The sequence below is a fragment of the Manis pentadactyla genome, chromosome 9, assembly GCF_030020395.1.
Source record: "Manis pentadactyla isolate mManPen7 chromosome 9, mManPen7.hap1, whole genome shotgun sequence".
In the NCBI taxonomy this organism is placed as follows: Eukaryota; Metazoa; Chordata; class Mammalia; order Pholidota; family Manidae; genus Manis; species Manis pentadactyla.
In genome coordinates, this window is record NC_080027.1 from 8,767,580 (window position 1) to 8,793,197 (window position 25,618).

At 43.0% G+C, this 25,618-nt stretch overlaps 1 protein-coding gene across 5 annotated transcripts in view; it reads left to right on the top strand.

The window, feature by feature from the left end:
- Positions 1–256: 256 nt before the first annotated feature.
- NAP1L4 (nucleosome assembly protein 1 like 4) overlaps positions 257–25,618 on the top strand; it is a 49,916-nt gene continuing 24,554 nt past the window's right edge. For 2 of the 5 annotated variants that reach the window (XM_036875945.2, XM_036875941.2), the window contains exons 1-5: positions 257–407; positions 12,764–12,869; positions 21,492–21,522; positions 22,377–22,435; positions 24,752–24,851. In XM_036875945.2, the coding sequence (XP_036731840.2) occupies positions 21,509–21,522; positions 22,377–22,435; positions 24,752–24,851 (173 nt within the window). In that variant the 5' untranslated portion in view covers positions 257–407; positions 12,764–12,869; positions 21,492–21,508. Of the gene's footprint in view, positions 408–633; positions 659–702; positions 944–971; positions 1,274–12,763; positions 12,870–21,491; positions 21,523–22,376; positions 22,436–24,751; positions 24,852–25,618 lie in introns of those variants that run through there. The other 3 variants (XM_036875943.2, XM_057506724.1, XM_036875942.2) reach the window with 3 other exon arrangements.

Sequence of the window (25,618 nt, forward strand, 5' to 3'; positions counted from 1 at the left end):
GCTGAATTGGAGGCGCAGGGCGGTCAGCGGGTAGTGGGGCCAGGGGCTCCCTCCACGTGGCCTCCGGGTGCCCCCCGCCGCTCAGGAGGTGGAAAGAGCGCGGGCGCGCGCTTCTGCAGACGTCACCTCCCTTATTTACATACGGCCTGCGGGTCTGAGCGCGGCACTGCTAGGCGCGTCCTCCGCAGCCTCTGATTGGGCGTTGCCGACGGCCCAGGGCGGAATTGACTTGCGCCTAGCCCATCCAATTGCAGCAACTCTTGCTCTCTGAGGGCGGGTCATGGAGCTCGGCCAATGGGAGGTGGCGTTGTTGGCGGCCACGGCGGCGTACACCCCAGAGCAGGCGAACGCTCTGCCGCCGCCGCCGCCGCCGCAGGAGGCGTGAGGTACGGACTGGAGGCTCCCAGGTGAGTAAACTGCGCGCTGGGGTGGCCGACGGGGCGGGGGTGGGATCGGGCCGGGGCCCGCGTCGCAGCTGAGGAGGAGAGCCGGGGCCGCCTTGAGGCAGGCCGCGGCGGCAGGGGCGGGGCCAGAGCGCCTGAGCGGCGGGCTGGGCCCGCGGACTAGCGCAGAGCGGGCCGGCTTCCCGGGCGGGGAGCAGGCGGGGCGGCCGCGGGAACTCGACGGCAGCAGGTGCCCCGCCCGGCGCGGCCTGAAGGTCAAGAGGCGCTTTGTTCTCGCCGCCCTCGTCCGGTCTGGGGGACGCTGCTCCCGCGACTCCGCCCGTGACCCCGACGAGCCCTTTTGTTGTCGGAACGGGTTTCCCGGGGAGCGCGGCGCGGCGCCCGTCTCAGCGGTGCGGGAGGCCGCGTCGAGGCGGGCGGCGGCGAGGGCCCGGAGCTCGGCGGCCTGCCGCACCGGGCGGGCGCGCGTCCAGGCCGCGGTGCCGCTCAGACGCGCCCCGGGGGAGGGAGCGCGGGGCGGCCTGTGCCCGCCGCGGACGGTAAGTGCAGCCGCTCTTTGAGGGCACCCCGGGCGCCTCCCATCCGGCGGAGGACTGCAGGTGTGATCCGACAGCACCGACCTCAGTTACCGGCTCCCGGCCCGAGCCAGCGGAAACCCCTGGAGCCCTAAGGCGGTGTGGGCTGCGGCGCGGGTGCGTGGGGCCGGCGTTGCTTCCCCGTGCTCTGAGGAGCCCCTAGTCCGCGCTCGGGCCCGCGTGCCCACCCCGGCAGTTCCTGCTCCGTCTCCCTGCATGGGCTGGACGTACAAACGGGCTTGGGAAAATCTGTTGTACCGGTACACGGTGGAGGAAGTTGCTGGGCCTAAAAAAGTTTAAGTCTTTAGTTTAGTTACTGCCTTCCTGCAGTAATAGCTGTACCTCTGAATGACTAATGGCTGTTGCTGCCCGCCAAGACTCCTCTCTCTTTGCATGTGTTAACCCATTTCATAATTAATAATTGGTGAGATGGATACTATTATTTCCCGACTTTACTAGGGAAACTTAATGGCTTGTCCAAAGTGACAGAACTTGGATTAAAATGCAGGCAGTTCTAGGTTTTCCCAGCGTGTGCTTCTGTAGAGGGAATGAAAAGTTTTAATGAGGAATCATGTTTTCCTAATTGGACTGAGCCTAACTGAAGTCTGGTTTCTGAGGATTTGAGCCGGCTGATCATTTCTAGCCCAAAATTCTGTGACTCCACCGAATGAATGCTAAGTGCTTCCCGTAGTAGAATCGGAAATTATTTCAGATTGATTAGCAGTTGCTAGTGCAATCAGTAATATGCAAACAAACAAACTCCAGAAAAAATAATGTGGTGATAGGTTGGGGACTTATTCCAAAAATTAAAGGGGTGACTGAAGAAGAGGCTCACTTAAGTTGGCAGGAAAAAGAAGCTCTAGAAAATGAATTTTCTCCCATTTATTAGTTGCTCTTTTACTTGTTAAGGGACAAGAAAGTTTTTTTTCTTTCATCTTTTAAAGGTAAATTATCCTATTCGGATATTTGCAAGGATCAACTGACAAGACCTTTTTGTCAATAAAAATACTATCGCAAAACAATGTTTTATAGAATTACAGTGATAAAATTGACATATTTTACAGATAAGATAGGTACAGGAATTGTAACCTTCCCAAGTTTACTTAGGTACATTTCAGTAGAATTTTAAAGCCTCTTACGGTAATGAAGATAATTGTTTTCAAACTAATTGTTAACTACATAAAATAATTACTTCAGCGCTACAGGCCTGTCTGAAAACCCTGTTAGTACACACCCCTTTGCAGTCCTTTTTTCCCTGGTTGACTGGTGATACTGATTCAGACTGTCTGCGGTTACTTGTATCATAAAACGACATCAGAAAAAATTTTTGTGGATTTTGTATTACTTTTCAAAACAAATAAGAATAGTGTTTGGAGAAATTGAATTCTTTGCAGTACTGATTATCATCTTTGTTTTGATAACCTCAGTAAACTGATTTCTAAAAAGGATAAATATACTTTTGGATTGTTGGCCTCTAAAATGTTCAGGTTTTGTAATTTTGTGAATTGGCCATTTAGATTGATCAGACTCTTCTATAGTGTTTACTAGAGGTTTTTATCTGTGCGGTACTTCATAATTTCATAGAGTTGGGATGTGTTCATCAACATATTCCAGTCTGTGAATTTGCACTTGAAAGTTTAATTAAAACATTTCAGTTAACCTGTCAGCGTTGGCAGCCTCTTGATACTGAGAGTGTATTAGTTCTGTGCATCTGCAGTTCTCTGACCACTAGGTCAGAGAAATTGAAATCTTTTTCATTTTTCTCTTGAGCAGCTGAAAGTCTTCTAGCATCAGCAGGAGGTGACCTTGAATATAAATGTATAAACGACAGAGTTCAGAATTACTTATTTTTAGAGTGCTTTTCTTCTTTCCCATTTGTTCACAGTTTTAAATGGTTCAGTGGTTTTGATAAGCTCGTGTTACACTCCCAACATTTTTGCCAGAGAACCTGAATTTTCATTATTTAGGAGAATGGTACTTTGGGCAGGGGGGGGTGATTGAAATTCCCAAAGGCCTAGGGGGTCCACTGTATGATATAGGCAAAAACTAATACTGCTCCTAACCAGTATTCCCAGTGTTGGCCTATACTTGAATAAGTCAGCAGTGAGGAGGTTTTTGGGAATTTAATCTGGGATTGCTGTCTAAGGAGTGCTTGCTTTTATGTTTTTAAGGGGAAATGTGTTAAAGAATCCAAAGTAAAAGGCTGATACTACTTAGACTATTCCACCAATGGGATGATTTTAGAAGTAGACAGTCGCTGATGTGTAATCAATGCAGGAAATAGCTTTCTGGTCTGGATAAGGATCTCCTAGGTTAGCAACTACTTGCCTCCCTAAACTGCAATTGTGTGATTTGTTCTTGAGCTGTAGTAACCGGGATCCTTCTTAATAGGTAGTGAAGAAATTTGTGTCCTCTTTAGAGAAAACGGGGCTTCTTGATTTCATTTGCCATTGAATTTTAAATTTCATGAGTATTCAGTAACAGGTGAAGCAGTGTATTTTTGTAGTAAGAAAAAAAAATCACTTCGTAGCCTTTAGCTTTTGATATTGACTGTTCATTGTGTAGCCTTAAATTCCCTCTTACTCTGTCAGCTAAATGTGCTTCCATTCTGGGGCTGTGGAACTTTTTTTTTTGATTGTGCTTTTATATATTTCTATTAAGGTATCATTGATAAACAATCATGAAGATTTCACATGAGCAAAATTGTGGTTACTACATTCACCCATATTATTAAGTCCTCACCACACACCCCATTGCAGTCACTGTCCATCAGCATAGTAAGATGCTATAGAGTCACTACTCTGTGCTATATGCCTTCCCCATCCCTCCCTACATTATGTGTGCCAATCATAACACCCTTTAATCCCCTTCTCCCGCCCTTTCCCTTTGGTACCTGCTAGTCCCTTCTTGAAGTCTGTGATTCTGCTGCTGTTTTGTTCCTTCAGTTTTGCTTTGTTGTTATACTCCACAAATGAGGGAAATCATTTGGTACTTCTCTTTCTCTGTCTGGTTTATTTCACTGAACATAATACCCTCTAGCTCCATCCATGTTGTTGCAAATGGTAGGGTTTGTTTTCTTCTTATGGCTGAGTAATATTCCATTGTGTATATGTACCACATCTTCTTTATCCATTCATCTACTGATGGACACTTAGGTGGCTTCCATGTCTTGGCTATTGTAAATAGTGCTGCGATAAACATAGGGGTGCGTATGTCTTTTTCACACTGGGATTCTGCATTCTTAGGGTAAATTCCTAGGAGTGGAATTCCTGGGTCACATGGTATTTCTATTTTGAGTTTTTTCAGTCTGACGCTCTCCCAGCTGAGCTATTTCGGCTCCTATTTTGAGTTTTTTGAGGAACCTTCATACTGCTTTCCACAATGGTTGCACTAATTTACCTTCCCACCAACAGTGTAGGCGGGTTCCCCTTTCTCCACATCCTCGCCAACGTTTGTTATTGTTTGTCTTTTGGATGGTGGCCATGCTAACTGGTGTGAGGTGATATCTCATTGTGGTTTTAATTTGCATTTCTCTGATGATTAGCAATGTGGAGCATCTTTTCATGTGCCTGTTGGCCATCTGAATTTCTTCTTTGGAGAAGTGTCTGTTCAGATCTTCGGCCCATTTTTTAATTGTATCATTTGCTTTTTGTTTGTTGAGGTGCATGAGCTCTATATATTTTGGATGTCAACCCCTTAGGATATGTCACTTATGAGTATGTTCTCCCATACTGTAGGATGTCTTTTTGTTCTCCTGATGGTGTCCTTTGCTGTACAGAAGCTTTTTAGTTTGATATAGTCCCACTTGTTCATTTTTGCTTTTGTTTCCCTTGCCCAGGGAGATACATTCATGAAGAAGTTGCTCATGTTTATGTCCGAGAGATTTTTGCCTATGTTTTTTTCTAAGAGTTTTATGGTTTCATGACTTACATTCAGGTCTTTGATCCATTTCAAATTTACTTTTGTGTATGGAGTTAGACAGTAATCCAGGTTCATTCTCTTACATGTAGCTGTCCAGTTTTGCCAACACCAGCTATTGAAGAAACTGTTATTTCCCCATTGTATATCCATGGCTCCTTTATCATATATTAATTGACCATATATGCTTTGGTTAATATCTGGACTCTGTATTCTGTTCCACCGGTCTATGGGTCTGTTCTTGTGCCAGTTGTCTTGATTACTGTGGTTTTGCAGTCTTGAAGTTGGGAAGCGAGATCCTCCTTGCTTTAGTCTTCCTTCTCAGGATTGCTTTAGCTATTTGGGGTCTTTTGTGGTTCCATATGAGTTTTAGAACTATTTGTTCCAGTTTGTTGAAGAATACTGTTGGTATTTTGATAGGGGATTGCATTGAATTTGTGGTTTGCTTTAGGCAGGATGGCCATTTTAACAAAATTGATTCTTCTTATCCATGAGCATGGGATGTGTTTCCATTTATTGGTATCTTCTTTAATTTCTCTCTTGAGTGTCTTGTAGTTTTCCGGGTATAGGTCTTTCACTTCCTTGGTTAGGTTTATTCCTTGGTATTTTATTCTTTTTGATGCACTTGTGAATGGAATTGTTTTCCTGATTTCTCTTTCTGCTAGTTCATCTTTAGTGTATAAGAATACAACAGATTTCTGTATATTAACTTTGTATCCTACAACTTTGCTGAATTCAGATATTCTAGTAGTTTTGGAGTGGATTAATTAGGGTTTGTTATGTACAATATTGTGTCACTTGCAAACAGTGACAGTTTGGCTTCTTCCTTACCAATCTGGATGCCTTTTATTTCTTTGTGTTGTCTGATTGCCATGGCTAGGACTTCCAGTACCATGTTGAATAAAAGCAGGGAGAGTGGACATCCTTGTCTTGTTCCTGATCTTAGGGGAAAAGCTTTCAGCTTCTTGCTGTTAAGTATAATGTTGACTGTGGGTTTGTCATATATGGCCTTTATTATGTTGAGTTACTTGCCCTCTATACCCGTTTTGTTGAGAATTTTTATTAAGAATGGATGTTGAATTTTGCCGAATGCTTTTTCAGCATCTATGGAGATGATCATGTGGTTTTTGTACTTTTTGTTGATGTGGTGGATGATGTTGATGGATTTTGAATGTTGTACCATCCTTGCATCCCTGAGATGAATCCCACTTGATCATGGTATATGATCCTGTTGATGTATTTTTGAATTCAGTTTGCTAATATTTTGTTGAGTATTTTGCATCTATGTTCATCAGGGATATTTGTAGTTTTCTTTTTTTGTGGTGTCTTTGCCCAGTTTTGGTATTAGAGTGATACTGGCTTCATAGAATGAGTTTGGAAGTATTCCCTCCTCTTCTATTTTTTGGAAAACTTTAAGGAGAATGGGTATTATGTCTTCTCTATATGTCTGATAAAATTCAGTGGTGAATCCTTCTGGTTCGGAGGTTTTGTTCTTGGGTAGTTTTTTGATTACCGATTCAATTTCGTTGCTGGTTAATTGGTCTGTTCAGGTTCTCTGTTTCTTCCTTGGTCAGTCTTGGAAGGTTGTATTTTTCTAGAAAGTTGTCTATTTCTTCTAGGTTTTCCAGTTTGTTAGCATATAGATTTTCATAGTATTCTCTAATAATTCTTTGTATTTCTGTGGTGTCCATTGTGATTTTTCCTTTCTCGTTTCTGAATCTGTTTATGTATTCTCTTTTTCTCTTAATAAGTCTGGCTAGGGGTTTATCTATTTTGTTTATTTTCTCAAAGAAGCAGATCTTGGTTTCATTAATTTTTTTCTACTGTTTTATTCTTCTCAATTTTATTTATTTCTTCTCTGATTTTATTATGTCCCTCCTTCTGCTGACTTTGGGCCTCAGTTGTTCTTCTTGTCAATTTAGACTATTCATTTGGGATTGTTCTTCCTTCTTTAAATAGGCGTGGATTGCTATATACTTTCCTCTTAGAACTGCCTTCCCTGCATCCCACAGAAGTTGGGGCATTGTACTGTTGTTGTCATTTGTCTCCATATATTGCTTGATCTCTCTTTTAATTTGGTCATTGATCCATTGATTATTTAGGAGCATCATTAAGCCTCCATGTGTTTGTGAGCCTTTTCGTTTCCTTTGCACAATTTATTTCTAGTTTTATACCTTTGTCATCTGAGAAGTTGGTTGGTAGAATTTCAGTCTTTTTGAATTTACTAAGGCTCTTTTTGTGGCCTAGTATGTGATCTATTCTGGAAAATGTTCCGTATGCACTTGAGAAGGATGTGTATCCTGCTGCTTTTGGGTGTAGAGTTTTGTAGATGTCTGTTAGGTCCATCTGTTCGAATGTGTTGTTTAGTGCCTCTGTCTCCTTACTTATTTTCTGTCTGGTTGATCTGTTCTTTGGAGTGAGTAGTGTGTTGAAGTCTCCTAAAATGAATGCATTGCATTCTGTTTCCTCCTTTAATTCTGTTAGTATTTGTTTCACATATGTAGGTGCTCCTGTGTTGGGTGCATAGATATTTATAATGGTTATATCCTCTTGTTGGACTGACCCCTTTATCATTATGTAGTGTCCTTCTTTATCTCTTGTTACTTTCTTTGTTTTGAAGTCTATTTTGTCTGATACAAATACTGCAACACCTGCTTTTTTCTCCCTATTGTGTTTGCATGAAATATCTTTTTCCATCCCTTCACTTTTAGTCTGTGTATGTCTTTGGGTTTGAGATGAGTTTTTTGTAGGCAGCATATAGATGGGTCTTGCTTTTTTATCCATTCAGTTACTCTATGTCTTTTGATTGGTGCATTCAGTCTATTTACATTTAGGGTGATTATCGATAGATATGTACTTACTGTGATTGCAGGCTTTGGATTCATGGTTACCAAAGATTCAAGGATAGCTTCTTTACTATCTAACTGTCTAGCTTAACTCACTTATTATGCTATTATAAACACAGTCTGATAATTCTTTATTTCTCTCCCTTCTTTTTCTTCCTCCTCCACTCTTTATATGTTAGGTGTTTTATTCTGTACTCTTTTGTGTTTCCCTTGACTGATTTTGTGGATAGCTGATTTTATTTTGCATTTAGTTAGTATTTGGTTGGTCTACTTTCTTTGCTGTGGTTTTATTTTTTCTGGTGACATCTATTTAGCCTTAGGAACACTTCCACCTAGAGCAGTCCCTTTAAAATGCACTGTAGAGATGGTTTGTGGGAGGTAAATTCCCTCAACTTTTGCTAATCTGGGAATTGTTTAATCCCTCCTTCAAATTTAAATGATAATCATGCTGGATACAGTGTTCTTGGTTCGAGGCCCTTCTGTTTCATTGCATTGAATATATCATGCCATTCTCTTCTGGCCTGTAAGGTTTCTGCTGATAAGTCTGATGATAGCCTAATGGGTTTTCCTTTGTAGGTGATCTTTTTTCTCCCTCTGGCTGCTTTTCATATTTTGTCCTTGTCTTTGATCTTTGCCATTTTAATTATTATATGTCTTGGTGTTATCCTCCTTGGGTCCCTTGTGTTGGGAGATCTGTGGACTTCCATGGTCTGAGAGACTACTCCTTCCCCAGCTTGGGGAAGTTTTCAGCAATTATTTCTTCAAAGACACTTTCTATCCGTTTTTCTCTCTCTTCTTCTTCTTCTTGTACCCCTATAATGCGAATATTGTTCTGTTTGCCCAAGTCTCTTAATATTCTTTCATTCCTAGAGATCCTTTTATCTGTCTCTGCCTCAGCTTCTCTGTATTCCTGTTCTCTGGTTTCTATTTCATTAACAGTCTCTTCCACCTCATCCTGTCCGCTCTTAAATCCTTCCATTGTTTGTTTCATTCCTGTCATCTCCCTCCAGAATTCATCCCTTATTCAGCTCTTACATATTTCTTTGTAGCTCCATCAGCATGCTTATTACTTTTATTTTGAATTCTTCATGTCTTTTTGAATCTGTGATCTTGTTTTCTTTGGGTAAATTCCTAGGAGTGGAATTCCTGGATATGCCTGTTGGCCATTTGAATTTCTTCTTTGGAGAAGTGTCTGTTCAGATCATCTGCCCATTTTGGGGGGTGTTGAGGCATGTGAGTTCTTTCTGTATTTTGGATGTTAATCCTTTATTGGGTTCCTTACAAATACATTCTCCCATACTGTAGGGTGCCTTTTTGTACTACTGATGGTGTCCTTTGTTGTACAGAAGCTTTTTAGTTTGATGTAGTCCCATGTGTTCATTTTTGCTTTTGTTTTCCTTGCCTGAGGAGATGTGTTCAGGAAAAAGTTGCTCAGTTTATATTCAAGAGATTTTTGCCTATGTTTTCTTCTAAAGCTTGTATGGTTTCATGACTTACATTCAGGTCTTTATTTCATTTCAAGTTTACTTTTGTGTATGGAGTTAGACAGTATGGATTGTGCATTTTATTATTATCCAAAAAAACCTGTTAACAAACAAGATGAAATTATTTCTGTTTAATAGTTTTGTGGTAGAAAGAGCAACTGTATACTTTAAATGTTTATGTACAGAGGTTGTAAGAATCCAGTTGCATTATATTTTAAAACATTGTTTATCCAGTAATCCAGTATCACAAAATGTACCTTTCAGTTCTAACTATTTATTCATTGCTGAGTGTCTTCTCTGTGCAGCCCTAGGTACTGGGGTGTTGCTCTGGCCAAAACAGACAAAGGGCTTTGCCTTCATATATTTCCGAAGTGGGAGACAGACAAGTTCGGTGGTGGTAGGGGCTTTGGGGAAGAAGAGCAGAGAAGAAATAGGGACTTGGGTGTTTGTGATTTTAAGTAGGATGGAGAGGAAAAGCCTTACTGACAGGGTGACAAGATCTTCAAATACTGGATTAAGAATAACTCAAAATGTTTGCCTTATTTAGTCATATACTAATGAATTGCAGAAAAGAGAGTGGAGGAGGAAACTGAGGCAACAGCGATGAAAACCACTGTGCCTTATGTAAAAATAGTGTTTTAGTTAAGAAAAGGAAATACTTTTTTCACTTTCTTCCTGAAAACTAAGGACTTAGTCTGTAGCAGGTTTCTGAAGAGACAGTCTGGTGTTTTCTGGTGGCAGATCTTGTAAGCAGACGTGACTTCCGGTGTGTCTTCATAAACTGGGCGAGGCTAAGGTGTGTGTGGGGTCCCCAACACCATGCTGGGTACAAGTAGACCTCTTGGACTGTTGCTCCACAGCAGTGAATGAATGAATGGAGCAGAGTTTGCTTGGCTGCTGTGTCCTGCCGAGCCCTATGCTGCACCCAGGGATCACTGCTTGAGGTGTTGACAGGTCCCTGCCTCTTGTGGAACTTGTTTTTTAGTGGGAAGACAAACGTATTGTTTGTTTATTCTTTTTAAATATGATAATAAAAAATTTCAAATATAACAAAAGTAGATTTCCCCCATACCTAACACTTAGCTTCAGTAGTTAACCATTTGCCAATCTCAGTTCATCTGTAGGCATAGGTAGTGACTTTTTAAAGTTAATTTTGTGATAAATGCCAGAAGAAAAAGGAAGTATATATGTATTAGATTATCAGCCATTACATATTATTTAGATCAGTTTGAACATAGACAGGATAAAGAATCTATGTAAGGTAGATGAGATCTGGACTGTACCAGACCTTCCTATATTGAAGATTTTGTGGTTGGAGATGAGATAACTCATTGGGTCTCCTGATTCCTCCTTAGAATAGATAAATAGATGATTCTTTGTCCTCATCATCCCTTCTGAAGTGGTCCTAAGCCAGAACATGATCCAGTACTTGTGGTGGGCTTGGATCTATACTCTGGAGCTGATCAACTCTATTGGGGTTCATAGGGTGGGGTGGCCTCCTTCAACTTCAGACAAGTGATTATGTTATAGGGTTCATTTAACTGCACCCCTAATTATAATGAAATCCTAAAGTCTTACAGGAACGTTGATTACATCTAAGTTAATTTTAATCATTCTGTTACCTCACAAGAAGACATTGAGGACCTTTGACTTAAGACAGATGATAAATGTATAAAAATTTTGGTTATGTTTGGGTGACCATATTCTCCAATTTACTATATTTTTTACTTCAAAAGTGGCCAGATTTGAAGTTATATGAATATTCTAGCTATTGACTAAATTTTTCAATAAAAAATAAGAATTTAGTTATATTTGGATACTTTGCTGCAAGCATTTAGAAAATTTTACCTGTAAAAAACAATTTTTTGGGGGGTAGAAATGAATCCATAAATAAGATTGTGAGGTATCTTATATAAAAGTGTAACATTTATTTGTATAATCAATGGAAATTTTCTTGCCAGTCCAAATTTAAAATTCTAGACTCAGTTAAAGTTTCTGACCCTGGGAGGGAACCTGAACTATTGGACTTTTGAAATTTTATAATTTTGATATCCTTTTCATATTAATTTGATTGCCTTTTAGAAGTAGGAGAACCTTCTGGTGAGGCTTGGGGTTGTAGTCTCATAAAATTGATTAAACAGCATTTAAAACAACATGTAAAACAAATGGGTGGTTGTATTTCTAAAACTTGCAAATTTGATAGTTCCTTGTAACTCTCCTATTCTAACTATAGTAGGGATTGCTAAATAAAAGTACATTGTGGTGATGAAAGCTGATTGACTGAACACTAGTTTATAGCATGTCTCCACTCTACATTTTTCTGTAGGTAAAGAGAGCAATTAACTCAATTTGTTGGTTTCATATCAAGCAACAGATAGAATGATCTATAAACATATGGCAGTTATAAAAGTGGAAAGAGATCTGGCATGTGTCCTATATCAGACACTTTACATTTGTAATTCTGTCTTCACAGCAGCCTCTCTTGTGTAGGTACTGTCTAGTTTATGGATGTTGAAACTGAGGCTATACAGCTAGGAAGTGATAGGGATAGGATTCAAACCCAGATCATTTATTTTGTGTCTGCTTTGTTCGAGATGCTTGCTACATTCTGGTTTGTTGTTTAGTCCCCAAAACTTGTTTTTGTTTCTATTGTTTAAACTCATTATTTTGTTTTTCTCTATCCTTGATTTTATGCTTTTTTTTTTGACAGTATTGTGTCGTGTTTAACTTAACTGCTTTGTCATCATGTCACCAAAAATAGTCTTAAGTAGCACAAGTGTTCACAGAAAGAAAATTGAGTAGATCCTTGTAGTGAAGGAATCCTTTCAGTTGTAGTGGTGTCATTCCATGGGCAGGTGAATCTCTTTGGCCTGTGTCCTACAATAGGGTATTTATTCATTCAGCAGATACTGTGTCAGACACTGTTTGGGACCCTGGAACCACATAATAGACAGGGTAGGGGCATTTTCACTCTGCATTTCTAGGCAGTGGATTTCTTGGGAATGCTGTGGAACTTCAGGATCCTCATCGTAACTGAGCTATTGTCTGTCATCTGTTTAAACAATAGCAACAATAATCTTGAGTTGAGCAGGTGGGACTGGCAGCAGGAAGAGAAGTGGTTAGTGATGGTAGGGAAGAGCCAGGAGGGTCTGGATTTGAAATACAAAAGGATTTTAATAAAAAGTGGAACTGAAGGGTCTGAAATGGAAAATCTCATGCATGTGCCCTCAGAAAAAGGAAACTTAAAGACTGTGAGACTGACTTCCTGTAATGCTTGATTTACAGAAGATCAGAACTTACCCCCTGACCAGTGAGCATCAAACAAGACTCCCCATCTTCTAGTTAGTGAGCTGACTGCATGGCTCTTAACTGGGTCTTCGCCTTGTGCACTCAGCCCATAGAAGCTGGCCACCTTCAAGGGGCTCGGCTATAGCTCACTGCAATTTTTGTGGCCCAAATTGCAGTTCCTCTGCTATTCTGAATAAGCTCGATTTCTGGTAACTCAAGCTTGCCTCAGTCTAACTCCTTTCTTTTAGGTTGACCTTACATGGTGTCAGAAGTGAGTTCTGAAGGCACTGATCACCAAAGAACAACAGCACCTGGACTGGAGCCCTTTACACAGTCACTGTAACTTTTGGTTTGGTAAGTCTCATCTCAAATTTCAAGTTCCCCCTCCTTTTGGTCAAGCTCAGCTTTATTCAGGATCTGCGTAGTGATAGGTTGTTAGTATTCCTTTGTTCTGGATCTAATAATGGGATCCCAATCATCTAAGTGTTCTAAAGATGGTTCCCTTTCAGGAACACTGGCCAGTTTTGTGTTTAAAAAAAAGTCCCTCCTGGTCTGCATTTTTGACTGAATGGACCAATCTTGCTAAAAATAATTTAGAACTCCAGTGGCCATTATGGGGAACTTTTGATCTCCCCAACTTGTTTTATTCTAAACTAAGCTAGAAGACTGTATCTACAAAATTAAACAATCTAAATGGGATGGTTATCCTCATTGGTATCTGGAGGCTTCTAAACATGCTCAGGTCCTAAAATTGCCTCTTTACAAAATAGTGTATCAAAGTTGACTGAAGCAAATAAACAACTAAAGGTGGATTTAAAATGTCAGAGGCCTCTTCCTTGGTACCAGGTGAGACTGCTCCACCTCCTCCATATTGCTCTTCACCACCCCTTTACCATGCACCTCCATCTGAACCTTTCTTTCCTGTCACTGAAACTTCACCAACCAAGTCTATTAAAACCTTCCTTTTCAAAATTAGACTTTCTGAGGATCCTGCTAAACCACCCAAAATGTCCTACACCCTCTGGACAAAAGCCAAGCTTAGGGCTGTAATTAAGGACTTCCCCAAGTTAACAGGATCGGATCCCCATAGATTTGGTGAGGAATTCAGTATTGTAACCCTGACCTTCCCAGCCTGGTTTGTCTGATCTCTGTCACAGTCTAGATTGTCAGTGCTTGTTGGAGAAGGTCAAGCCCAGCCCTGGATTAAAGCTGCCAAATTAGGAAAACCCTGAACAATCTCTAGGGTTTAAACTAAACCAACCCCCAGCCCATTTATATGACCAATTTTGCAGCATACCAAAAGCCATCCCTAGAGCTTTCTCAAAGCCTAGGGACTGGAATAAGATTCAGGCATGCACCCAAAAGCCTGCTGAGTCTGTCTATAACTCTTACAGCAGACTTCAGGTATTTTTCAAGGAAAATTCCTGGCTTCCCATAGGTGTTAACACCCCCAGGTGGCTTTTAAATGTGTGTTTGTAAATGGCCTGAACGCTGTTAGTCAAAGAACTTGTGTAGAATGGGAAACATTGTAGTCCCTGCCCATGTCAGTCTGGCCAGTCAGTTGGCTTATATCCCAGAAGATAACACAAGAAGAAACACAACTAAGTTTTTGAATGTCCAACTCCAAAAATGGGAGACTTCAAAGCAACCTGACCTATAGGACCCTGTCATTATTGCAAAAAATGTGGCCAATGGAGAAAGGATCACTATAAATTGAAATCCAGATAGTTGCAGCCCTCCAAGAACTAACTGCCAAACCTACCCCCACGATGGGACTCCAAGGACACACAGGAGCTGTTCCCTACCCTGCCATTAAATAGGCTAGGAGGGACTGCTCTCCAGACTGGGGACAAATTCCTCACAGTGTTAATTAATTCATGGGCTACTCTGTCAGCGCTCAGCCCCACTACAGTTACACAATCCCTTCTTAAGAGCAATACATGTGTACAAATAGCAGGACTCTCAGTTAAACTGCAGGGTGTCCCTATTTCTCAGCCCTTATCTCTTTGCCTGGGACCTTTGCAACCCAAAGGGCTCCTCAGCCATTTGGCTCCCAGACATTTAGTAGGAATAGATTTCCTGGAGAAAAGCCATACTGCCATTGTTTTTCTCTGAAAGGGGACAGAGAAATCCAGCACTAAGGACGATACAAGCCCCTTGCCTTTCTTGCATTCTACAAACCAAAGAAGACCAAATTTTGGACTCATTCCTACTGTTAGACCAGATACCCCCTTACTCTTTTGGCAAAATCTTCAACAGACATGGAATTCATAGTGCCCCTCCCATTAAGATCCAGATTGACCCTCAAAACTTCTCCCAAGAATAAGCCAATACCCTATAAATAAATAAATCTGGCAGGCTTAGGCCCCAGGACTCGTTATCCCCCCAGTACGCTCATGTCAAAACCAAATCAAACAGCAGGTTGGAGATGGAGGGTGGAGATTCGTCCAGGACTGTAGGGCAGTAAACAACAGTGTAACTCATTGCCACCTGCTGTCCCTGATCCTCACATGCTCTTGGCACATCCCTGCTGGAAGCAGCTTTCCCGGTCTGGTCAGCCTATGCAGTGTGTTTTCAGTATCCTGTTGATAGGGATAGTCCGTATCTTTTTGCCTTTACCTGGGAAGGACAAGTACCTGGACAGACATACCTCTGAGCTTTCCTGAGCGTTCATCCGTCCTCACAAATCTAAAGGCAGACTGGAATAGCAGTGACCTTACTACAGCGTGTAGATGCTTGTTGCTTTGGTCACCCACTCAGGACTCCTCACAAAAGGACGTGTTCACCTGGTAAAAATCTTAGCCATTAAGGGATGAAAGGTCTCAAAGGAGAAACTCCAGTTTGTTCAAATTCGGGTCTGCTACTTAGGACATTTCATTCTCAGAACAGGGATTACACTTAGAAGCCAATAGACTCCAAGGCATTTGAATTTTTCCAAACCAAATGTCAGTTGCGGGGTTTTCTCGGGCTGGCTGGTTATTGTTACAGGTAGATCCTAAACGTGCTCGTGGAGCAGTCCCTGTAAGCCATACTGAAGCACACCAAACCTGAGCCCATTGTGTGGGATGACCAAGGTAACATTAGCAGCCTTTAAGACATTGAAAGGAAGTTTAATAAGTCTGTCTCCCCTAGGACACCCAAATTATCAGCTCTCCTTTTTCCTGTTTTGCATGTGCAAAGGCAGGGAGTATCCTGGGAGTGCTTACCCCAAATGGGGGACTGTCACCCAGTCCTGGGTCAGTACAGTCCATAGTATGTCAGCTATGCCTTAGGCTGTACCTGATAACTGCTCTTCCAGTGATGGGGTCTTTCCAGATCATCTTCGTGCTGCACGCTGTTGAGGCTCTCTTAAATTCACACCATCTTAACACCTTTCAGTGAGCCACCCTTCCTCCTGTGAAGCCCTTACTGCCCCTCCTGTCACACGCTCTCTCATGACAGTCTCAGCCCACTTTTCCCTCCTCTGCTGTGAAGTCCTCATGGCAGTTGGACTTTGATGGCTTGTCTTGATGTCTTGTGACAAATGACAAGAAACCTCTTTGATGAATGCTGATCATTCCTGGTTTACTGATGGCTCTTGCCTAAAAATGAAAATGGTATATTTTGTGTTGAGTATGTGGTACCAATTCCTTTTGGGGTTATTGAGGCAGACCCTACCTTTGGCTACTTCTGCTCAACAGGCTTAATTACCTGCCTTTACTCCAACGTGCATTTTATTTTAGCTAAAGGCAAGAGAGCAGACATCTATTCTGAGAGCTGATAGGCGTTTGGAGGGGCTCTGGCTTTGGAATGTTAAGGAAACAACAGGGTTTCCTCACTTAATGGTGCAGATAAAATTTAAGAGTGGCCCTTAACGTCCACAATCTGTTGACTGCTGCCAGCAGCTGCAGCTGTCATTAAAGTCCCTGGGCTTTGCAAGTCCAATTCACAGGAAGTCAATTTGCTAATAATCTCTGCAGAAGCCATTCATTCTTACGAGATCCGTAGACCAAACCTGTCATGGTCCACAAGACTGCTCCCCCTGGTGGGGACCTATGGGAACTGACCCGGGAAGTACAACAGCTGGTGTTTGAAAGAAAAACAATTGGAAAACGCAAGGCTTGTGTGTACCACAAAGTAAAGGGACTCTGGTTTAGATCCAGTGATAAGCCAGGCCTGCCAGAAAAATCTAAAACCTCCCTTACTGACCTCTGTACATGAATTAAACCATTGGTCCCTTGAGAAAATGGTAACATTTATGAATTCATATTGGTGGGGGATCATCAGAAGGCCATGAAAAGCTTTTATCTTGCTTGTTCTCCCTGTCCTGAATTCAACCAAGGGAAGAACTAGTTTATCCAGTGGGCCATTCAAGGCCGGCAGATGGATTTCAAACAGCTGCCCCAGCCAAGTTGGTTGTATTGGTTGAAACCTGAATACGTTGGTCAAAAGGGCTGCTGCTCGTTCCTCTAGATCTTAGACCTGCTGCATTTGGAATTCATAAACTCATACTCTTTGAAATAACCATGGGACAGTCAATGCATTTAGCCCCTGCTTCCTTTGACCTACAGCTAATAAAAGGGTACATATTACAGGTTTGCAAGGCTCTAAATTAAACCCACTGAGAATAATCAGGCTGTGGTAGAGCAGTCTTTCCACAGTGTACTCCCTGGAGAACAAAGATGTTAGACATAACACTTTTACAGCCTGGAGACGTCATCTACCAGAAAAGACATCTCCCTAAGAATTCCCTCCAGCCTTATTGGAAAGGGCCCTGCCTGGTGTTAACCAACTCACCCCTGTGCTGCCAGACTCTCAGAGACAGACTCCTAGGTTTGTGTCCCAGCTGTATGGATGCTGAGTGGATCTGCAACCCAGCTGGTGACTTAAAGCTAAAGATGTCCAAGGACTAAAGCAGATGACATCAGAGTAAACCATTTTCCTAAGATATGCGGACTAGACCTGTGAAACATCCCCCTTCACTGCATCCTGTATTGCTCAACCAAATAATTCTGCTTAAGGTTCTGATTGTCCTCTCTCTCATGCCTCTTTGCTGCCCTCTGTTTTGGCTGTAATACACCATTTGTTCCCACCTTATAAAAAGTTTTCTGATTCTACCATCTTTACTGATTGTTGGATTTGTGCCAGAGGTCATAACATTCACAGTGAACCTGAACTGGTGGCCTAGCTATTACCCTTAGAAGGATGGCAGAGTCTTTCTGGCAGAGATGTGGGATTTTCCTTTGGTACCTTTGAAGCTGAACATGTTCTCCCTCCCAGTAAATTGGCCCCAAACACTACAACATTCCATTCACTGCCCCCCACCCATAAAGGAATACCCCTTACTCAAGTCTGGACTCTTAACCAAGACCTTTTCTGTATGTCATATCATTAATGGCAAATCTATGGGCTCCTCCTACTAAATACATGTAACTATACAGTTATATATGCTTCAGACGATCATGAGTCCACTTCTGCACTAGAATCCAGGAGACTGTAATGTCTCTTCCATTAATGTATCCCTGTTGTGGACTAATGAAAGTTCTAACAGTACCGAAAGTGGGAAGCTGGTGTGCTTCCTCTCAGTGGTGCCTCCTGGGAAGTTGACCAAAAATCCGATGAATGGTGGGAACTTGAGTCGGCCTACCTTCTCCCTGGAAAGTGCCCAGCTGCCTACTGGGACCTCACCCACAGTCGTCAAACTCACCTGTTACTCCAGATAGATCAGGGCTGAAGATGTTCCCATAAGTATTCCTACCATGCTGACACCACCAGTTGTCATGTTATATGTAAATGACTATGTTTTTGATCATGAGATATTCTATTCCAGGAAAAGAAACTGGGCAAAAGGGCGCACCTAGGCCCTCTCTTTGAAAAACATTGTTTATATGGGAAAGCAGCATAGACTGCACACTACCCCTCAGCTGGGGAGGGGCCGCTGCAGAGTCGCTGCCCTCACCTCCGATGCCGGGCAGGAGAGCCCTCCCCCCTGCTCCTACCCAGTCTGGGTTCTTTCTCCTGCCGACTCAGAAGAGCACATGGTAGCTGAGATGGATACCTTTTTGGGTGGATGCCCACAAATACTCTGATAGATAGTAGGTAAAAAGGGATTTGGACGTCTTTTACCCAAACCTTTTCCCTTGGGTTGGAGAGTGGAACTCGAAAAGGAAATTCAGAGTCTCTCCATAGTTGCGGCACCTGCCTTGAATACTTCTGTTAGAGCATTTGAGAATCAGCAAACCCAGATAGCCCAACGGAAGTCCTCTTACAGAGCTGCAGAGCCCTTAGCCTCCTCACTCTACACCCACGAGGAACCTGTGCCCTACTTGGGGAAGAAGGCTGTGTCTATTTTAACAAATCAGGGAAAATAATGAAAGATAATACCACACTATTGACTGAAATGGTCAAGCCCCAGGGACCTCTGGGACATTTTCATCCTATTAAAAGCAGCTGGGGAAGCGGGGGAAGACCTTTATTGCAGTCAACAACAGGTCTAATCTGACTTCTGGCCCTGGGTATAATCCTCCTAATTAGGTTTCTTCTCTCTTCCTCTCCTCTCTCTAAGGGGGACTATGAAAGGTTATTAATCTAAAATGCGGTCTGAAATGGAGAATATAATGCGTGTGTCCTCAGAAAAAGGGGACTTATAGACAGGCGGATTTCCTGTAAATGCTTTATTTACACAGATCAGAACTTACCCTCTGACCAGTGAGCATCCACAAGACTCTTTCCCCACGTCTTCCAACCAGTGATCAGGCTGCATGGCTGCTAACTGGCCTTTCCCCTTGTGCACACTGTCCATAGGAACAGCCCAGCCTGAACCTCAGGGGACTTGCCTGTAGCTCACTCCAATTTTCATATCCCAAATTGCATTCCTGTGCTATTCCTGAATAAACTCAGTTTCTGGTAACTCAGGCTCGCCTCCATCTACCTCCTTTCCTTGGGTTGACAGAAACCCAAGTCGACACCTTATTAAACCAGGGTTTTTCACCTTCTAGCCTCTGTGTTCTCTGCTATACATTGGGGGTATTCCCTCTCCTGGGAGAGCTGGTGTGGGTATTAAGGCCCCTTGGCGCCTTGCTAGTATAGGAGGTGTTAGAATTCAGTGTGTGGCTGGGGTTGGTTGGTAAACCCGAGTCTGTATGGAAAGGGCAGTTGATGCCTGCTTCAGTAGGGTGGGTGCCTTCCAGAGTCCGTGTGTGGGGCCCAAGGAAGGTGCTGTTGGATGTATTTGCTGGACAGTGGAAAGCTGTAATTACATTGTCAAATTAGAGTTGGTGTCAGTGTGTAACCAGTTAAGTGTCCATTCATACTCTCTGACCCACAAATAATCCTCTGGCAGTGGTGCTCTTGCTACATGAATAAAGAACTCTTGTCAGTGAGAAGCCACACACACTGCATATGGATCTTATCAAAGGCATGTCATAGGGAAGAACCCTCAGTGTTTAACAACCTGTCAGCAATAGCTCTTAGGACGTTGTCCTTAAATGTTCTGAAGCCTTCCCTGCCTCTCATTTTGCATGGCTGGGAGCTGAATAGAAGCTTCAGAGTGCTGTGATTACAGCTATGCGTATGTAGCAGCCTGCAGAGGAGCAGGAGCTGGAAGAAGTGGTGAGATAGACAGAGCTGGGAAGGGAAGGGATTCCAGTTTCTGTTCAGTGACTGGGCTCAGCAGAAGACGATGAGAACCACTGAAGGTGTTTTTTTTTTTTTTGGTATCGTTAATCTACAATTACATGAGGGACATTATGTTTACTAGACTCCCCCCTTCACCAAGTCCCTCCCACATACCCCATTAGTCACTGTCCTTCAGCATAGTAAGATGCTGTAAAATCACTACTTGTCTTCTCTGTGTTGCACAGCCCTCCTTGTGCCCCCCACTACATTATACATGCTGAAGGGTTTTTAAAACCCTCACTAACTTGGGGCTAGGTGTAGTCACTGGTAAGGTGATGGTGTGGGTACCGCCAGCTGTTGTAGGATTAGTTGCTTAATTTTTTCTGATTGTCATCTGCTTCCTAAAGTTAGCTTTTTGAAATGGGTAGTGTAACATTTATGTGATACTTTGAATTTTAAGAGTAAGAAAAATGTGATTGAGTTAGACACAAGATGATTATAGATGCTAAATACCAATTGGAGCTATTTTTCTTAAATAAGAAGTTATTTTGTTGTACCCTAAAGCATTGTGATTGAGAAGTTTAAGCTTTACTCAGATACCTAAGATTGAAACATTGACCAGTTATCAGGCTGTGACCACCCTTCAGAGGCTGTGAAGTATATTTACTATCTAAGGTTAAGGAACTTCACCAACATCTGTTTTACATTTAAGGGCTCTTTCTAGCCATGCATTTAGATAGTTTTGAACTTCTATTAATTACAGGTCTTTATAAATGTACCAGAACCTACCTTTAATATTTATAGATAGAAAGTCACCTAATCTGGGCATAATCTTTTTCTATGTGTCCTGTGAAAGTGAAATCATCCTGAGCATATTACATAGTGTTTTTACACAAGCAGTAGGTCTTCAGTGTAGAAGTAACAGAACATGCAGAATTGACAGAATTCTAGACTCGTCCTGTGAATTAGTTTGAAAGACTGTGTGTAATCAATCACCAGGAAGCACTTTGAATTGCTCTACAGAAATTGGCCTGCAGATAACATGTTCCTGTTGCTAAGACTGACTATAGACATAAGGCAAGTTAGAATTGATTGCATTTATTCTGAAGCCTGGTCGTTTTAGTGTCAAAACTTATGAGTAAAGTATGTGCACTGAAATGTACAGATCCTAAGTGTATAATTTGGTGAGTTTCAATGAGTCTATACATTCCAAGTAATCAATACCCTGTTCAAGGTCTAGACCGTTCCCATCACACCAGAAGGTTCCCTCCTGCCCCTCCTAGATCCTCATCCCCCATAGACAACCAGTGTAAAAGAGTGCGTTTGAAAAATCTTCTGCAAATATTGAGTACTGTTAATTGTTATCTCTTCACTTTGTAGGCAATACAGACATTCAGATGGCAGATAACAGGTAAGCCAAAATAGACTGGTTATTGGAGTTTAAATTTTAGTCAGTGAGCAAGGGCCAAGCCATATTTCAGTAAACATCATTAGAAATTCTAGCTAATTGCCTTTTTTCCCCTGTGTACTTAAGCCCATGAAGAAATTGCTTCAGGCATGAAAAGTGTCTCAAATATTGATACTTAAAAGCTGTCTGCGGGAGGTGATAGTCTTCTCTACAGGCTTTAACACCTCCTGGGTGAGGCCATGTGATCGGCTTGACATTGTCCTCACATTCTGTATCCTCCGTGGTCAAGTGAAAATTTGTTTTTTGGATCGTTTTGAAGGTCACATTTGGTTGCACATAGTGTTTGATGTAATTTATTCTTGGTGAGGGAGGCACGTTCAGGCATCTTTGGAAACTGGGAGACCTGTTTTCTTGAGGTTAACTGTTTTTAGAGCCTGGGTGGCTGGCTTGCAGAGAGAGCCACTGTGGTCACTGAGTCCTGACGGCTTGGCTGGCGGCTTCTCTTGGGTCCTTTGAGCAGCCCGGTGAGCCACAGCCTGCTTGCTGGTCGGTCAGTGGGTCTGGTTTGAGGGCAGGGAGCAGATTTTTTGAGGAGAGAAATGAAAATTAAGAAGCTTTGGCCACGGCTGGGAATTAGAACTATGGGGGATGGCATGGAGGGGTATCCAGTGCTGGATTTTTACTTTCTAAACAGAGGAAAGTGTCTTGTAGAGTAACACCCGGGGGGCCGTGGTTCAATTCCACCCAGACCCTAAGCCACTGTGGAGATACCTCCCAATACCTTCATGAGAAAATAGCCCGTTACATGTTTTTGGAACTTACTTTGCAGTAATGCTTTTTCAATATATGTTTTTTAGTTTTTCAGATGGGATTCCTTCAGATTCCTTGGAAGCTGCTAAAAATGCAAGTAATACAGGTCAGTTCTCTGCACACGGAGAAGTTAACAGTGGAGAGTTTGCATGTAGAGCAGGGGTCTACTACTCTGGGACCATTTATTATAATACAAGTAATACAAGGAGAGGGTTACCCTATTTCAAAGGTTTTAGGGAAGTTAGAGTAACTAAAATGAAAATCAGTACTTTGTTTTAAAAGAGTTTGTGTGAAGTTGTGGCTCCACACAAGTGCAGTGAGCAGCATGGTGCTCCTCTGGCTGCCCGCCGTCGCTCGGTGTTGGTGCGGATCACCAGGTGACCCGTCCCTCCATCTGCACCCTTAAGCTTCTCCCCTTCTGAAGCAAATCCCAATGCCATACTTTGTTTTTCTTAGATGTGTGATTTTCCCCCCTCCGTTTTCATACCTTTTCCCCTTGAACCATTTGAAAGCACTTGTGGCTATCCTGGTGCTTCCCTAAAGGAATTTATTAGTAAGTTTCCTAGAAACTAGGACAGATTCTCATAACCGCAGTACCATTACCACAGCCAACAAATTCAGTGTTGATATAGGACTGTTGTCTCGTGTCCAGTCGTGTTCCTGTCCCCTGGTTTTCTTGGCTGTTCTTCCACAGTTGTACCCCACACCCACACCCAGCTTTAGCCCAGGGCCATGCATTGCTGTCAGTTCTGTCTCCTGATTCTAGAACCACCCCACGCAGCTTTTTTTACCCTCCCTTTCAGTGACACAGCAACAGGCCGTGTGCCCCTGCTGTCTTGCCCAGGACCCACACTCTGGATCGGTCTGGCTGTGTTCTTAATAGATTCAGGGTAAACATATTGGCCAGACTACCACATGGTGGCCTGATGTGGTGGGGAGTAAAGTGAGGCCAGGACAGGGGATGCTGAGATTGAGGACTTGGCTGAGAGCATGTCTACCGGATTTCCCTGTTGCAAGGGTCCTCGTAGTAAGTAGTTGTCGGGTCCCTGTGGAGATCCTGCTCCGTGAGACTTGCGTACTGGCTTGATTGAGCCACAATGAGCATCTTGCTGAGTCAGTGATGACACTGGTGGTGGTAAAAGGGTGTTTTTCTAAGTGGGTCAATCCTGCTACATATTACACCCGTTAAGAGCTTTCCTTCCCAGTCCTCCACCCTCCACCCCCATTTTAGTGTTACTGTAGGCCCATAGATTAGTTCCTTGTTCTGTGTGATCAGTTGCCATCATTAACTCTTTTTGGAGTGCAGATTGTTCCGTTTGGCTGGTGGGGCCCATTCAAGCTGGCTTCTATGTCCATTTGTTATGTCTCTGTCAGTTTTGAATACTTTATAGCTTTGTGGTGTAAGTGATATTCCATTTTCCCTTGAACTTTCCTTGCCCCAGACTTGGAATCTACCATTTAGCCAAGAGGCTCTCTTCCTTTTGGCAGAGAGAGAGATTTAAAAGCCAAAATAATAGATGCCAGCTGTCATTGTTCCTAGGCCTTTCCGTGACCAGAGCTAGAAGAGATGTGTGCTTGTGTGCATGTGTAGAATTTGCATATTTACATGTGTATGTATACTGTTTTACACATACACAATTAAATACATTAAACACACATACACAGTGCTTCATGTTAGCAGGAGTGCATGTAGTTAAAATGTTGAAATTGAATGCCTACTTGGTGTCTTCTGCTGGGCCACATCACTATCTTATGAAAGGGCAGGGACAACTCCCAGGGGTGAGGTACCGTCTTAGTCAGGCTTGGGTGCTTAGTTTGGATTTCTGTGCAGTCAGGAATGGAGCTGTGCTGTGAGCCAGGCACAGTGCAGCTCCCTGGTTACAGCTAAGAGACCCCCTTCTTCTTGGTATCCTGTGGTTCATGGGGTGTGAGCTGTACAGGCAGCATGGAGGGGCCAGCAGGCCATGCTTTGAGGAGGTGGGCTTGGGCAGATGGACAGTGTGGGTTGAAGGCAGAGAGGGCACTTAGGAGTCTGGCAGCCGCCGGGGGTGTGCACTGGGGTGGGCACTCCCTGCTCTTGGCTTCTGGGACCCTCCAGGGGCCTTGGGGAGAGAAGGCAGGAACAGGGATAGACCACCTGAATTGGGGAAGTGATGGTGCTCAGCTAGGAGGTTGGGCTTAAACAGTCAAGGCGAGAACCAGCAATCTTGAGGTGCCCTTCAGCAGTTTATGACACCCACTCAGGTGATCAGTATAGAGTGTCCACTGTCTTTAAAATAAATTTTAAATATTGTTGTGACAGTTGTTTTTTAAAAACCACTTAACTGCATTTAGAAATTATAATTTGAAGTGATTTTCAACTCTTGGATTTTCTGGGGTGGGCATATTTAAATATTTTGGTTTTGTTTTTAACTCTTACTAGAAAAGCTTACAGATCAGGTGATGCAGAACCCTCAGGTTTTGGCAGCTTTACAAGAACGACTTGACAATGTCTCTCACACCCCTTCAAGCTACATCGAGACGTAAGTATGCTGTGAATGAGACTTGATGCAACTCTAAGAAACTCCTGGCTCCTTAGAATAGGAATAAGTTAATTTTTTTCATTCAGCAGACATTGCTTGCTAAGAGCCAGGACTGGGGTTCCAAAGATTGGTGCTTGGGTTCTGAATCTGGTGGGGGTGTACATATTCATGGAGAAATGACACAGTGTGCCGAGCTATCTGATAGGGGCATGCGAAGTGCCATCCTGACAAGTTTAAAGGGCTCTATAGACCATGTGAGTCGGGCAGGACCGGGAGAAGTTAGCAGGGGAGGGTGAGCCAGCAGGGGGGCAGAATTCGCTCTCTTCCTGGTGGCCCCTGCGTAACTAAGAGAGCCGCTCCCCACCTCACCTACCTGAGCCTGCAACACCAAAAAGCATGCTTTTCTAGAAGAGGTCTGTGTCCTCGTTGTATTGCCCGGTAGAAAAGAGTCTTCTTGCAGGGTGGCTCATCTCAGAGCTGGGCTGTCTTCCTACTGGAAGGCTGAGCTGCTACAGGACTTCGTCTCACTGTCAGCTCAGGGGGCTGGTCTGGGACCTCTCACCCTCTTCCCTGGTTCCCCTGTGAGGGGTTTTGTGATGTTCTTTGAAGCTGTTGTAGTGGGAGGGGACCCTAAAGGCCTGCTTTGCCCACATAGAGGGTTCCCCAGGGGATGACTTAGTGGGGAGGGCTTTGTGAGATTTTTGCGGACTAAGTCATTTGAATGTAATGATACTTGGTGGGAGTTGCTGAGTTGAGGGTGAGCAGTG